We start from the raw sequence: 15,447 nt of genomic DNA, 5'->3' as shown, positions 1-15,447 counted from the left end.
AAATTTGCATTTGTTATGCAGTGCTGACAAAGGCTCCATGCATGAAATTGTGTCCTCTGTTACTTATTTTATTATATAACATGTCTATCCGACATCCTAAAAGGACCTATCAGGGACTCTCTGAAAGAAAGTGATATGAAGGAAAAGAGAATATGAAGGAAAAGTAAAATTTATATAGCAAATAGAGGGGACAGTATAGATAACTTCTAACTAGAAGGTATGGGAACTTTGTAGCTACTCTATATGTTCCCTTTCTTCAGTTAAGCATTTAGTATTTGGCTTCTAATGTTCCCAAATTGTAAATAACTCTTTTGGGGGTTAATTAGATCTTCCCATCCACCACTCAGAGTTAAGTAGGGCAAAAGAATAGAACACTTTTGTGATGAAGCTTTGGGAAAAAGGAAACATGACAGGAAATAAATCAAGCCTATCAAACTGGGTGGCCTCGTGTGGCTGTTATATCCATTGGCATAAAGTTGTCATGGGAAGAGCCAAAAGGAATTTGAGAAATAATCCATTATGCTAGATGTGTTTATTGTAAACAAACTAAAGTCTTTTCAAGTCAGGTATTCAAGTACACTAGAGCAAAGACAGGAGTCAATAATTCTAAATCATAGAATCAAATTGGCACTGTATATTAAGCATAAGGTCAGACACTGAAACACAAAAATCTTAGTATACAGACAAGAAAGTAAACAAATTCATACATACAGCATTGTATCTGTGGAGAAGGAGACCCTGAAGTTTCTTGTGTCCAAGAGATGGTAGAAATTAATACTGTAATACTCTTAGTTTAATACCTGTTAAATGTCACTGATATTGCCTTTATTTGGTATGTTGCCTTTATAGTTTTCTTTTAATGAACATAAAGTTTTAGGCTTTTAAGGTTTTTTTTCAAATTTTGTTCTTCTTAACACTTCTTTTTCTGAGATTCTTAATGTATCAGTCTGTTTTCTCCTTATGTGTAGGTTTTCAGGAACACTTGTAGTTAGTGTAGGAATATGCTGGAATTACATACATTGTGTCCAAAGGCATACTAATCAGTACAAACACAGCCGCAATACTCATTTCTATCATCTGAATCAGTGATTTTCAAGTCATGTTTCAAGACTCAGTAATAGATTATAAGACCAATTTAGTAACTCACAACTGCCATTTTAAGAAAAGGAAATAGAATAAATAGAAATAAAAAAATGCTAGAGTTCATCACTACAATATGAGTAAGTTTTATTTCACGGAACTCTTATTTCAGTTTTATACTTATGTGAGAAAATTTATGTGCAAGTACATATGACATGATGAATTATATTTCTTACTTTAGTTATGATCACAAATTTTTTGAGAAAAACTGACCTAAATGCAATCATATTACTATTATGTTGTTTTGATATAGTTGATATAGATTACTGATTCTTATGTTATTTTTCAGAATACAGACTCAAAAGAGCAAGTGTAAGTATTACTTTAATTTTTAAGTTTTTCTTAGTATTTTTAAGGCATACTTTTCTAATATGATACAGTCTTCCTTCTTTGGGGACGTGTTCCTTGAACATAATAAAAACATTTTATTATAAGTTTTCTCAAGGAAAACGTCCCCAAAGAAGGAAGATGTGTCCTATCAGGACTCATTTTCCTTGAGAAAACCTCCCAAGAGAAGAAGAATAGTTTCTTGTCTTAGTAATTAATAAGTTGCTGCTTTTTTATAGAAAGTAACAAAAAGTTAAATTATCATTTAACATTATTATTTGCTTTGGAAGAATAGAACCTCTTATCATTTTTCTGTAAGGCTACTTGAGTCATTTTAAAATATAGTCTACACGGTAGTTAGACTGCATTTTAGTCTAGACATTGCAGTCTAGACCAAACCTAGACTAAGACCTAATTTTAAAGGGTGCATCATTGTTATGTCTCAGTCACCCCTTTTACTAAAAAGTTTGGCTTTGTTGTTTTTAAGATTTAACCTGTTTTTTTTTAATCCAGTAATTCACAGTGAATTTTGAACCTTTAATGGAAACATTTTAATGGCAAAAAAATCACTGTATTTTGCATGTAGCTTGCATGATTAATGACAGTGTAGTATATGAAGGAAGGGGTGGAGACAGCCTAATGAAGAGATCATCATTTCTAGCAAAATGTTTGTTAATTGAATAGTAGTTACTTCAGAGAACTCTGAGGACATAAAGTATCTTCAAAACAGCAGCAAGAGGAACATATTTTGTTAACTTTAAATCTATCACTTGTAGTTGATTTTTTCAATTGATGTGATCCACTTGATATATAAAATAGTTCATCATTTAAGATGTGTTTTCACTTTCTTTGGCAACAGGTTGAGTCACTGGAGCGATAGTTTTTGTTTGTTTTTTAGGCTGTGTCTAATGCCATAAATATAGCTTAGTAAAGATGAAACAATGTCATCAGTCATTTTGCTTACACAGTGGATCCAAATCTGGATGTTGATCAGAACATCCAAGGAGCTTTGTCTTTAAATGGAAATTTTCAAATATACACAAAAGTAAAGAGAATAGTATATATACAATAACATATGTACCTATAACTTTGATTCAACAATTATTCTGTTTTTCACATTTGTTTCATACTTCCTTTGACATTTTGTTCTTTACTGAAGTGTTTTCAATCCCAAACATCCTTTTAATTCCACCCCTTCATTCTTCAGTTTACATCTTAGAAATATGAACATTTTTTATATTATCTCAATGCTGTTATAGTACAGTCTTGTACTGCATAACAGCATTTTGGTCAAGGACAGACCTCAGGTATGATGGTGGTTCCATAAAATTAAAATGAAGCTGAAAAATTCCAATTGCCTAGTAGTGGTGTAGCTGTCATAACATTGTAGTGATATTACTTTATTTTTTAATAAATTTAATGTAACCTAACTTTACCATGTTTATTTTAAAGTCTATAGTAGTGCATGGTACTCACCACTCATTCACTGACTCACCCAGAGCACCATCCAGTCCTGTAAGCTCCATTCATGGTACATGCCCTATACAGGTGTACAGTTTTTTATGTTTTATATTACATTGTGACTGTAATTTTTCTATGTTTAGATATGTTTAAATTCACAAATACTTATCACAATTGCCTATCATATTCAGTAGAGTAAAATGCTGTAACAGGTTTATAGCCTAGGAGCAATAGTTTATGCCATATAGCCTCGGTGTGTAGTAGGCTATACCATCTAGTTTTGTATAATAATACTCTATGATATTATGTTATGACAAAAATGCTTAATGACACATTTTTCAGAAATTGTCCTTGTTGTTAGGCAATGCGTGAGTATACTTTAAAAAATTTAGGAATAACCTTGGTGAACTTTTCAAAAATAGAAATTCATCTGTATTTTTACAGTTGTGGGAATGTTTAGAAACATTTAATTTTTAAAAGCTCTTCAGATAATTTAGAAAAGTAATTAAGTTTGAGAATCAGTGTTCTACACAAGCAATTGATTTCGTCGAACTTTTCAGAATGTTTGGATCACTCTAGAATACCTCAGTAATACCTAATTACTGCTTATATAGTATTTTATGAATTATTCCACAAGCATTAGATTTCATTTTTTCTAGATCTCAGTGTTCCAAAAAGTAATAATGTATCCTGGAGTTTCTATTCACTAGCTAAATCAAGTCATTTATATTACAATCTAAGTAAAAATACTATTCTTGTTGCCATTCAAAGAGATTAGGAAGGAAATTTATAACTAGTAAGTAGCAGGCCAAGTGAAAGGACAGTATCAGGCAATTAAATTTTAGAAAAAAAGTGTAGAAATTGGTTAATTGCTATCATTTGTATATAGTATTTTCATTATTTAAAAGTGGTCTCTGTTAGTAGTTGTTACTGAAATCCATGTTATTACTGTAGTTCTTTTTTAAAAGTCCTGTTACAAAAGAAACCTCCATTTTATTGTCTGTTTTATGTTGTTATTTTCGACCTTCTGTTTAAAAGTACATTGGACCTAATCACTGAAGTTGCTTAAACCAACCTACTTGTCAAGGAAATTATGGGAGAACAAAGGATGTTATAATGGTAAAATAATATATCAGATGCAGAAATGCTTGCCAATATTTCTGAAATACTGTTTTCCAAAGCAACTGATATTACTAGTTATAATTTATAAAGTGAACTCTGTAGTGTCATAATTTTTGAAAACAGTGGCATGAACAGAATTAAATAGGTACCTTGATTGAGTTCTGCTTTAAATATGCTAATGTTCATTGTGAATCTTCAAAAGAAAGACTCAGTATGAGCACTATCCAAACTTTCTTTGACCATGAACCCTTCTAATGCTGAGCATCTCATGAAACCAGTACAATACTAATTTGGGAAGCCATAGCTTAGATGAAAATCACTGTACGATTGTAAAGGCTCACATTGATTATGTTGCCACTATAGCCCATATGTGGTAGAAAAGGAAGAACAGTTGAAGAAAGAACAAGCAAATCCACACTCAGTCAGTAGATTTATAAAAGATGATGCAAGTGATGTTCAAGAGGATTCTGCAACGGAAGATAAGTTTTATAGCCTGGATGAATTGCATATTCTGGACATGATAGAGCAGGTAAGCTTGATTGGAGAGGGTGCCTGCCTTCGCTAAGATTCAGTTGTTACCTGGTTTTTCCTGTGACTCTTTAAACAGCATAACCCTTTGAAAATCCCAGTGGTTTATACTGTTTGTGAGGAGAAAGAGAAAAACAGAAAAGGAGGTAAGGAAGCCTATATGAAGGAAAATAGAATAAAAAATAAAGAACCCCTAGGTGCTGGAAACTTCAGGAAACTTCACCTTAGCCCTCAAACCATTTCCTGGCTTTAAATATAGGGCAAAGTTGATTACAGATGCTTTTCTTACAAAGGTTTTTTGAATACCACAAGGAAAAAAAAAAAAAACCTAGCATAATACCACTAGATTACAGGTCATGAGAAAAATAGTTTTGTAATATAAAGCTGCTTTGATTTTTAAAAATTAAATATGATTTTTACCATGAAATGGCTACAAAAATGACTACGTATAATCATTTGTTTTTTTCTGGCTCCATTCCTGGTAGTAGACACTGCTTGGAATGATGTACCTATATGTGAAAAGGCATGTGAACATGATTTAAGTGCTCAACAGCAAATGAAAGAATTTTTTTAAAAACCAATTTTTTTTTACCTACTAGTGTGAATTCAGTGATAACCTGCTCTGCTGTTTAAATATAGTGGTATATAATATGTAGGAATACTTATTGTCTAAGGGTACAGTTAGTACAGATGATTCCTTGGCTGATGGTACAACATTCATATAATTGTCATACCTTTTTTTCTCCTAATTAGAATATGTACATTTTAGCCAAAATGATACATTCGCCTGCATTTTGTCAAGAGCTATGCTAAGACAGAGTCTCTGTTACAGTGTTTACAATCTAGTGGATAAGTTGAACATTAAACTCAGATGATGCAGTGTAATAATTAAGTGCTTGTGCAATTAAGACTGCCTGAGTTAGAATGCAGGCTCCTCCACTTACTGTCTATGTGATTTGGGGCAAGTTACTCACTATTTTATCATCTCTAAAATGGAAATAATGACTGTCTACATCATATGGTTCTTATGACAATAAAAGCATTACTCTTACAAAGAAAATGCTTAAGAAATGGTAAGCATGCAGTTAGTGGTTTCCAGCAGTAGCAGCAACAGGCAAGTAAGTGGTACTTTTTATTAAATGCTATAATTGAGGGGAGCTGGGTTTATCTAATGGTGAGTTTATCTAAGTTGGGTGTTTTACTTGAGACGAAAAACATGAACAGGAGTTAGATGGCAACTTTAAATCCCTTTCAAATAACTAAAATATTAGTGTTTTTTTTTAGAGGAAAGTAAGGCATGCATATTTCCTTTGCTCAATAGGGCTCAGCTGGCAAAGTAACTACAGACTATGGAGAAACTGAAAAGGAAAGGCTTGCTCGTCAAAGGCAGCTTTATAAATTGCACTATCAGTGTGAAGTAAGTATTTTTGCCATTAGATCTGAGGGAAGTGAGAAGTATTTCAAATATTAGACTTACAGGTGCTTTCTGTTTGAAAATAACTTTGTTTGCATTTTTCTCTCAATTTCTGGTGATTTGAACAGAATTATCTGAAATAATATTTTTATTGATCAGGATTTCAAAAGACAGTTGAGAACAGTGACTTTTCGGTGGCAAGAAAGCCAAATGCAGATTAAAAAGAAAGACAAAATTATTTCATCTCTTAATCAACAAGTGGCTTTTGGAATCAATAAGGTTTCCAAGTAAGTGTAAATCTTTTGATAAAAGGAAATTCTGGGTTTGCCCCGTAATAAACAGTATCCTTAATACTTAATCCCTGCATAACCACTAGGTGGCACTGTGACTACACATTAGGAACTCCAACCATAAGGCTGCGCTTGTTTAAAAACCAACCATATTTTTGGCCGGGCGCGGTGGCTCAAGCCTGTAATCCCAGCACTTTGGGAGGCCGAGGCGGGTGGATCACAAGGTCAAGAGATCGAGACCATCCTGGTCAACATGGTGAAACCCCGTCTCTACTAAAGCTACAAAAAATTAGCTGGGCATGGTGGCGCGTGCCTGTAATCCCAGCTACTCAGGAGGCTGAGGCAGGAGAATTGCCTGAACCCAGGAGGCGGAGGTTGCGGTGAGCCGAGATCGCGCCATTGCACTCCAGCCTGGGTAACAAGAGCGAAACTCCGTCTCAAAAAAAAAAAAAAAAAAAAAAAAAACCAACCATATTTTTGTCTTGCCAACTGGATTGAGAAATAAGCAGCTGCTCACACTATATATCAAGCTTTTCATGTATTGGCGAACAAGTGTGAATGTAATAGAATTACATGAGAAAGATAATTAACTTTCAGATCATGACTCTAATTTGTAAAAATGTGACCAATGATTGGCTGTTTCTTTATAGTATATGAATACATTCCTCAAAGACACCAGGGAATCAGTTGAGTGCATTTTTATGTTGGTCTTTCAGAGCATTTGTGTTCTAAGCCTGTGAGATTGAAAATAAATCTCTTTTTTTGTTTGTTTGATTGACTCTTTCCCACTTTACCCCAATCTCTTTTCTCCTAAACCTAAAGTTTAGGATATACTTTATGTATCCTGACCAAAAATTCTGACTGACTTAGGGAAAAATTAGTAACCTTGTTTGTTCTTTCTGTACTAATTACTGCTTCCAACCTGTATTGATTTGAATAGTAGCATAGTTTCAACCAAATTATTTTAACAAACTAATACCATAAGACACCAGCCATCCAAAAAGTCTAGTTTAAAATACATTGCAGTTCCTAGAATGCTGATAGGGAGAATAGACAAGTACTGGGAATGTCTTAGAGTGGGGAGTCCAAGCTGTTTCTTATAAAATTGGGGAAATATTTGCCAGAGATTTAGGTCTAAGTTTTCTCTCACATATTGTATCTGCCACATGAAGGGGTTATTAGCAAGAACTAGATGCCATCGTTCTGACAACATAATTTCATTCACAAGCATTGTCAGACTGATCCTTACTAGAGTTAGAGAGATCATTCAAGTTTAGAAGACTGTGGGACTTAAGAAAGCTTAGACAAACGAAGGTGGCTGCAATCATTTAAGAAACTGTACTTCAGGCCGGGCGCGGTGGCTCAAGCCTGTAATCCCAGCACTTTGGGAGGCCGAGGCGGGTGGATCACGAGGTCAAGAGATCGAGACCATCCTGGTCAACACGGTGAAACCCCGTCTCTACTAAAAATACAAAAAATTAGCTGGGCATGGTGGCGCGTGCCTGTAATCCCAGCTACTCAGGAGGCTGAGGCAGGAGAATTGCCTGAACCCAGGAGGCGGAGGTTGCGGTGAGCCGAGATCGCGCCATTGCACTCCAGCCTGGGTAACAAGAGCGAAACTCCGTCTCAAAAAAAAAAAAAAAAAAAAAAGAAACTGTACTTCAGCATTCAAAACTTCATTGTTTAGCCTAAAGAGGATGACTAATCTAGAAATATGTCATATAATATCAGAGACTAGAAAAGCAATGCTATCAGTGCAGATGAGCTGACTTCCTTCCATCTGAAGATATTCCTCCTCAACTCCTGACAGGTGGCCCATGTACCCTTACATGCTTGAGGCTATAAGCAGTCCACTGTAGGGGATGCATATGCCTTCACAAAATGAGCATTTAATGTTGGGCATTCACCAAATATTTATCAAGGGCCTACTATGTTAGAAAACTTACAGAAGGCACATGTAGAAGATACCAAGATGTGTGAGACATTCATTATGATCCAATGGAGAGTGTAGATTAACACGTAAGGATAAAATTACATAAAACAGAGACTTCCAGGTCCACTAAGATGTATAGCCCCATTTCTCACAGCTGTTTCTTAAAAACTAAAACACCCTGGATATAACACAACAGAAAAGCATAGTAACACTCTAGAAGGTGGAATAAGAAAGCATGCTGTCTAAAGACATTGAGACTTAAGGAATGATCTGGCAATAAATTTTCTAATTGCCTCCCATATATCTCGGGCACTGCTGAAGCCTTTAACCTGGAATTGCTAAAAAGCAGAGGGGAAAAAAAACTCTAAAAAAGCCTGTTTCTTCTAGCCAAAGGATCAGTAAAAGGAAATTATAATAATAGAAGGGCTTTTTGACAATACCCACCCTACTGCAGCCACACACAAGTGGTCCCATGCCACCCCTTGGAAGTAAGCAGTACACACCGATTCTCCCATCTAACAGAAGTAGGTAGCAGGAATCCTGTTTTTCTTGTAGGATAGTGTTGGCAGTATTAACCAGGCAGCCGACTTCCCTGTTCCACTGGGGAGAAGGAGATGGTACTTTAATTCCTCTGCAGGATGTGTCAGTCAGCTGAAAGCTGAACTTTACCGCTACCCAGCACCAATATTACTTAACAAGCCAGTCTGAGACAAAACTAATCAATACTAGGCTTCATCCTTACTCCCTCTCACTGATAATTAAGTCTTCACCCATGGGGCTAGTTGGCATTCCCTTTCCCCCCTTCCCTCAGCTGGTGCTAGAAGGGCACAACAGGGAGCTGAACTTCTGCCTCTACCCTGCAGCAACAAAGTATTGCGAGTCAGTCCTTTGCTTTCTTCTTTCCTAATGTCAGCAGGGTCCAGCAAAGAGCTGATCTTATATTCCACTTGGCGGCAAGAAGGCAATGTGACTTGGTGCTCCACTTTCATGGGAAGGTATCAGTGGGACTGGGAGGGGAGCTGAACTTGTACACCTCTCATTTGCATTGAGGCAGTGCGAGTCAGTGCCCACTTTTCCTGGGGTGCTTTTTGTAGAGCACAGTGCAAAGCCGTGCATACCCACCTTCCTTGGCTTTTACATTATACCTTAACAGGAGACTATCTGTTAAAAATAGGAAGATTAAATAGAACCCAGAGTCTCATAATATTCAAAATATCTAGGGTAGAGTAGAAAACATAGACCATACCAAGAACCAGGAAATTCAGACAAGAAAGATAAAAGACCAGCAAATCACAATATTAATATTATTCAGATATTGGAATTATCTGACAAGGATTTTAAAGCCACCATCATAAAAATGCTTCAACAAAACAGAATAATCTTGATACAAATGAAAACATAGAAAATCCCTGTAAGGAAATAATAAGTTATAATAAAGAGTGGGAAATATATAACTAGAAAATACAGTGATTAAATTTAAAAGTTGCTGGATATACTCACTAGTAGAGTGGAGATGACAAAAGGATTCAGTCAGTGAACACGGGGACAGCTGAATAGAATGAACTCAATCTGAAGAACAAAGAGAAAATAGACTGAGAGAAAAATATGAAAAAGACAGAATGTAAGGGACCTGTGGGACAGTAACAAAAGAGCTAAAGTACTTGTCACTGGAATTTCAGAAGGAGAGCAGAATGAGAGAGAGACTGAAAAAGTATTCAAAGAAATACTGAAAATTTCCCAAATTTGATTAAATGTATAAATTTACAAATTCAGAGACTAAGTGAACCCCAAATAGCAAAAACTCCAAGAGATCCATGCTAAGATACATCATAACTTCTGAAAATAAAAGACAAAGTCTTGAAAAAGGGCAGAGAAAAAAATTACTTATGAAACAGTAATTCGAATGACAACAGATTTTGTTCATTTGAAACCATGAAGACCAGAATGAAATGGCAGTTTATTCAGTTACTGAAAGAAAAAAGCAGAACCATGAATCCCATATTTAGCACAAATATTCTTTAGGAATAGAGGAAAATAAAGACAGTCTCAGACAAGGGAAAATTATTAGAATTTTTTGCTAGTAAATTCATATAGCCTACCTTTAAAGAATGGCTATAGAAAGGTGTCTAAACATTAAAAATAGATATATAATAGAAGCTTGAAACTTCAGAAAGGAAAGAAGACCATCAGAGGGAGTAAAGAGTACGATAAATAATAAGAGATTGTTCTACTGTTTATTAATTTCTTAAATCATATTTGATGGTTGAAGCAAAAATTTTAACGCCATCTCATGGAATTCAATGTACGTAGAAGAAACGCAATATATTCAAAAAGTGAGGAGGGTAAAGGGACCAAAATAATAAAGTTAAGGATATACCATGCGGAGGTTTATTAAAAAAAGTAAGAGTGGCTATATTAAAATTAGATTAAGTGGACTTCAGAGGAAAGAAGACTGCTGGACACAAAGAGGGATATTACATAATGATAAAAGGCTCAATCCACAGGAATCTTAAGGTATATGTCCAAAAACATCCTCAAAACACACAAAGTAAAACCTGATAGAACTGAAAGGAGAAATAGAGAAGTTTACCATTATAATTGAATACTTCAAACCCCACTCTTAATTTATAATACTACTAAACAGAAAATCAGCAAGGATGTAGAAGACCTCAATAACCACCATCAACCAACAGGACTTAATTGATATTTATAGAATACCCCATCAGACCACAGTAGAATACACATGCTTTCAGGTGACCACAGGATGTGTCTACCAAGAAAGACAATATCCTGGGCCATAAAACCTCAACAACAAATTTAAGAGTTTAAATCATACAAAGCATGTTCTCAGGTCACGATGGAGTCAAATTAGACATCAGTAACAGGGAGATACCAAGAAACCTCCAAAGGCTTGGAAACTATGCAACCCATGTCTAAATAATCCATAGGTCAAAGAGAAACAAAATACGTTGAATTTACGTGAAAATACATTATGTCAAAATTTGTGCCACACAGCTGAGGCAGTGCTGAGAAGATTATAACACGAAACAGACAGACACATTAGAAAAAGAGAAAAGTCTTCAGTGGATAATCCAAGCTGTTACTTCAAGATCCGAGAAAAAGAAAACCAAAATAGACTTAAGCAGAAGGAAAGAAATTATAAAGATTAGAAATAATGGAGGCAGGATGCAGCGGTGTACACCTGTAGTCCCAGCTACTTGAGTGGCTGAGATGGGAGGATTGCTTGAACCCAGGAGTTACAGTTCAGCATGGGCAACATAGTGAGGCCCATCTCAAAAACAAGAAACTAAAAAAGAATGAGTTGGAAAAAGAAAAATAGTAGAGAAAATCCGTGAAACAAAAGGTTGTATCTTTGAAAAGGTCAATAAAATTGACAGACCTCCAGCAAGACTGACAACATAAGAGAAAAGACATAAATTACTACCATCCAGAATGAAATAGTGATATCACTGCAAATACTACAAACACTACAAACATCAGAGAATTATGCTGAAAGAAAAAAAAGTTCCAAAAGCTTATATACTATATGTTTCCATTTCTTGAACATTCTTGAAATGACAAAATTATAAAAATGGAAAACAGATTAGTGGTTCCAATGTTATAAGAAGGGAATGGGAGTGGAAGGGAAGTGTGTGTGGCTTTAAAAGGGCAAAATGAAGGATCCCTGTGATGATAGAACTGTGCAGTATCTTGACTATCACCATCAATATTCTGGTTATGGTATTATACTATAATTTTGCAAGATGTTACCATTGGGAGAAATTGGGAAAAGGATACATGGGGTCTTTGTATATTATGTCTTATACCTGCATATGAATTTACAATTCTCTCAAAATAAACAGTTTGACTATTTTTAAAAGTATGTAATAAAAAACTGTCAAGCAAGGATATACTTCATGGAAATTTTGTAGGGTAGATAGAATACTTTTGATTGTTGTGATAAGGAGCTTCCTGCAATGAAGAACTTTGTTAAAGACATAGTACTGATCCTCGGCATTGAAGGTTAGGTGGGATGAGATGGAAGAAAAGACAGGGCATCAAGGCAGAATGGACATAATGACTCCTCTGTGTTCTCATATAAGCTTTTGAATGTTTTCTTTGTTTAATTCATCCGATCATTGCCCAAGAGTATGTGATAAAATATAAATATTCTTTAATTGTAAATGCTGGCTTCTTCCATCCTAGAATATGGAGATTAGAAAGCAAAAAATCATTTTGTTTTTGTTTTTGTTTTTGTTTTTGTTTTTTTGCCTAATTCAGTTTGATGTGTGCAGTAAATGTTTGGCAAATATTTGTTGATGATAAAGTGTTAAAAAGAAAATTTTATGCAAGTGACTTACTTTGCATAAACTACAGTAAGCACTTAATAAATGTCAAGAAACTGCTGTTAATAAAGTCTGTAATAAAACTCGATAGCCAGAGTTAACTTGAGAACTTTAGATTTTTTAGAAAAGAAAATATAATAATTTCATCCTGTCATATTAAACATGAGAAAAAGACTGCTTGAACATACGTAGCTGGCTCTTATCTGAGCTGGATAATAAGAACTATGCCTACCTTATCCTCTATTATTTAAGAATCTAGGTGTTCTGAATTCCCACTAGTTATGTCTACTCTTATTGCCTACTCTAAACTAGAGCTAGGTACAATATTGAAGTAATGGAAGTATACAAAGGAAAACAAGATGTCAGTCTTACAAATTACTGCTTTTTCAACTCTGTCAACATATTCCTATGTATTACTGTAATGAAACTTATATTTCTTAATATTTCACTTTAGAATGTGACCTCTTGTAAAGAAAGAGACCTGGTTTCTTTTCACTGCATTCTCAGACCAACAGAACATTATCTGTAAATCTCTAAATCTAAGAAGTTTACAGTAAAGGTGAATGGGTAGTCTCTGACATCTAGTAGTGAGCAATCCATCCAACATTAAAGTTGTCATTTCAAGGACTTATTATTCCAATACTTTATATTAACCAAACTCTTCTATGTATTCCAAGAGCTTAAACATATTAGAGACTTAAAGGACAATGTGCTTTTATTATAAATCTCTTCATATTTAAGTTAATTACTAGGTTTATGTAAAAGCTTGGTTGTGAAAAGAAATACAGCAGCATAAGGGAGGAACATGAAAAATGGCATGTGAATATATGTCAAGCAAAAACATGTATTTCTCTTAGTTTCTTACATATTAATTTTGAAGCTGATAACAGGCTATATAGATTCTGATTTATACAAAATTTTTACCCATTCTTTCCATGATAAGATCATATGAGTGACCCACAGGTGCTAAGTCATAGTTTTAATTAAAATTAGCATTTGCACACACCCTCGTCACTTCAGTATTTAAGGTCTGATTTCCTTTAGATCAGTCTTTCTAATTTGCATGACTTGATATAATACCACTTTAAGGAACTTAAAGTTCTCAATCTCACAACAGTCTTATAAAATCAGAAGATACCATCTCTGTTTTCTAGTAAGTAAGCTGAAGCATGAAGAGCCAAAGACATTTTTCCATGTCGTTGAGCTGAGGATACAAGATATGCTGTGTAATTTACTGAATTAGAACTTAGTTCACCTTTCTTTAGGAAATAAGTAAATCAGACATCAGAAACAAGATACATTTCAAAAGGATCAGGTATAGGAGTTCAGTTGTATTCAGGCTGAAGATTTGTGGCCCCAAATGGACATACTTGGTCTCCTGCACAGTTGTAGCTAGAGCTGTTCTGATTGTGTTAATGAGACATATTTTCTAACATTTTTTGACTTTCTTGTTTGCTTGCTTAGATTACAGCGTCAAATCCATACTAAAGATAATGAAATCAAGAACCTTAAAGAGCAACTTTCCATGAAAAGGTAACAAACTTAGCTTTTTCTTTGGGTGCACTCTCTCTGTGTATTTCACTCAACGCTTTCTGGCTGGCATATGAATGTAATTTATCATTCCAACTGGGGTACTTTTGAGGCTGCTATTGAACAGTATTAATAATGCATTGAGACAAAAGGCGTAAACTGGGAGTATCTTAGGCAAATAGGAAGGTATGGCCACTTTAGCTCTGACTCTAGAAAACTGCCAGAAGAATCTGTATCAGCAATGTTATAGTCCCACAACAAACTACTAGAGCTTAAGAGTTACCCAAATCAGTACTGTTAGGTGTGACTGCTTTATGAAATTGGGCAAGTTTTATTCTTACTCATCTGTTTTGCCTGTGGGTAATTTTTTTAATAACACCTTTTTGAAATCTATTTCATATAGCATAAAGTTCTCTCTGTTAAAATACATAATGTATTGATTTGTTTTTAGTGTATTCACAGAGGTTTATAGTCATCACCACCATCTATTTCCAGAACATTTTTATCACCTCAGAAAAGGAACTCATTAGATATCATTTTCTATTCTCCCCTCCTCCCACTTCTGGCAACCACTAATGTACTTCTATGGATTTGCCTATTCTGGACATTTTATATAAATGCAATTATATAATATGTAGCCTCTTATAACATTTTTTACTTAACATATTTTCAAAATTCATCCATGTTGTAGGATGTATCATTATGCATTCCTTTTTATGGATAAATAATATTTCATTCCTTGGATATACCTTATTTTATTTTTCATCCGTTGATGGACACTTGGCTTGTTTCCATTTTTTGGTTATTATGAATACTGTTATTGTTATTTATATACAGATTTGTGAACATGTTTTTGTATTTCTTGGTTTGTAGCAAGGAGTAGAATTGCTGGGTGATCAGTAAACTTTAGGTGTAACTTTTCGAGGAATTGCCAAACTGTTTTCCAAGTAGCTGCACCATTTTATAATCCCACTAACAGTGTAAGAGAGTTTCAGTTTCTCCATATTCTGATCAACATTTGATACACTTGTTAAATTCCATCTTTATATTACCCATTATATTATGCGTGAAGTAGTATATCACTGTGATTTTGATTTACATTTTCCCACTGATTAGTTATGTTGAGCATCTTTTCATATGCTTATTGGCCAATTATGTATCTTCTTGGAGAAATGTCTATTCAAATCCTTTGCCCATTTAAAAAATTAGATTGTCTTTTTATTGTTGAGTTTTTTGTTTTTTGTTTTTTGAGATGGAGTTTCGCTCTTGTTACCCAGGCGGGAGCGCAATGGCGCGATCTCGGCTCACCGCAACCTCCATCTCCTGTGTTCAAGCAATTCTCCTGCCTCAGCCTCC

At 34.7% G+C, this 15,447-nt stretch overlaps 1 protein-coding gene across 5 annotated transcripts in view; it reads left to right on the top strand.

The window, feature by feature from the left end:
- The window catches only part of DZIP3 (DAZ interacting zinc finger protein 3), a 109,113-nt gene that overhangs the window by 61,861 nt on the left and 31,805 nt on the right, over positions 1-15,447 (top strand). For 4 of the 5 annotated variants that reach the window (XM_017510414.2, XM_017510418.2, XM_017510415.2 and 1 more), the window contains 5 exons: positions 1,430-1,452; positions 4,414-4,579; positions 5,900-5,995; positions 6,152-6,279; positions 14,026-14,094. In XM_017510414.2, the coding sequence (XP_017365903.1) occupies positions 1,430-1,452; positions 4,414-4,579; positions 5,900-5,995; positions 6,152-6,279; positions 14,026-14,094 (482 nt within the window). The remainder of the gene's footprint in view (positions 1-1,429; positions 1,453-4,413; positions 4,580-5,899; positions 5,996-6,151; positions 6,280-14,025; positions 14,095-15,447) is intronic. The other variant, XM_017510417.2, reaches the window with a different exon arrangement.

The sequence above is a fragment of the Cebus imitator genome, unplaced genomic scaffold, assembly GCF_001604975.1.
Source record: "Cebus imitator isolate Cc_AM_T3 unplaced genomic scaffold, Cebus_imitator-1.0 Scaffold439, whole genome shotgun sequence".
NCBI classification, from domain to species: domain Eukaryota; kingdom Metazoa; phylum Chordata; class Mammalia; order Primates; family Cebidae; genus Cebus; species Cebus imitator.
The sequence above is the reverse complement of the archived record's forward strand: the minus strand, read 5'-3'. Positions and strand labels throughout refer to the sequence as shown.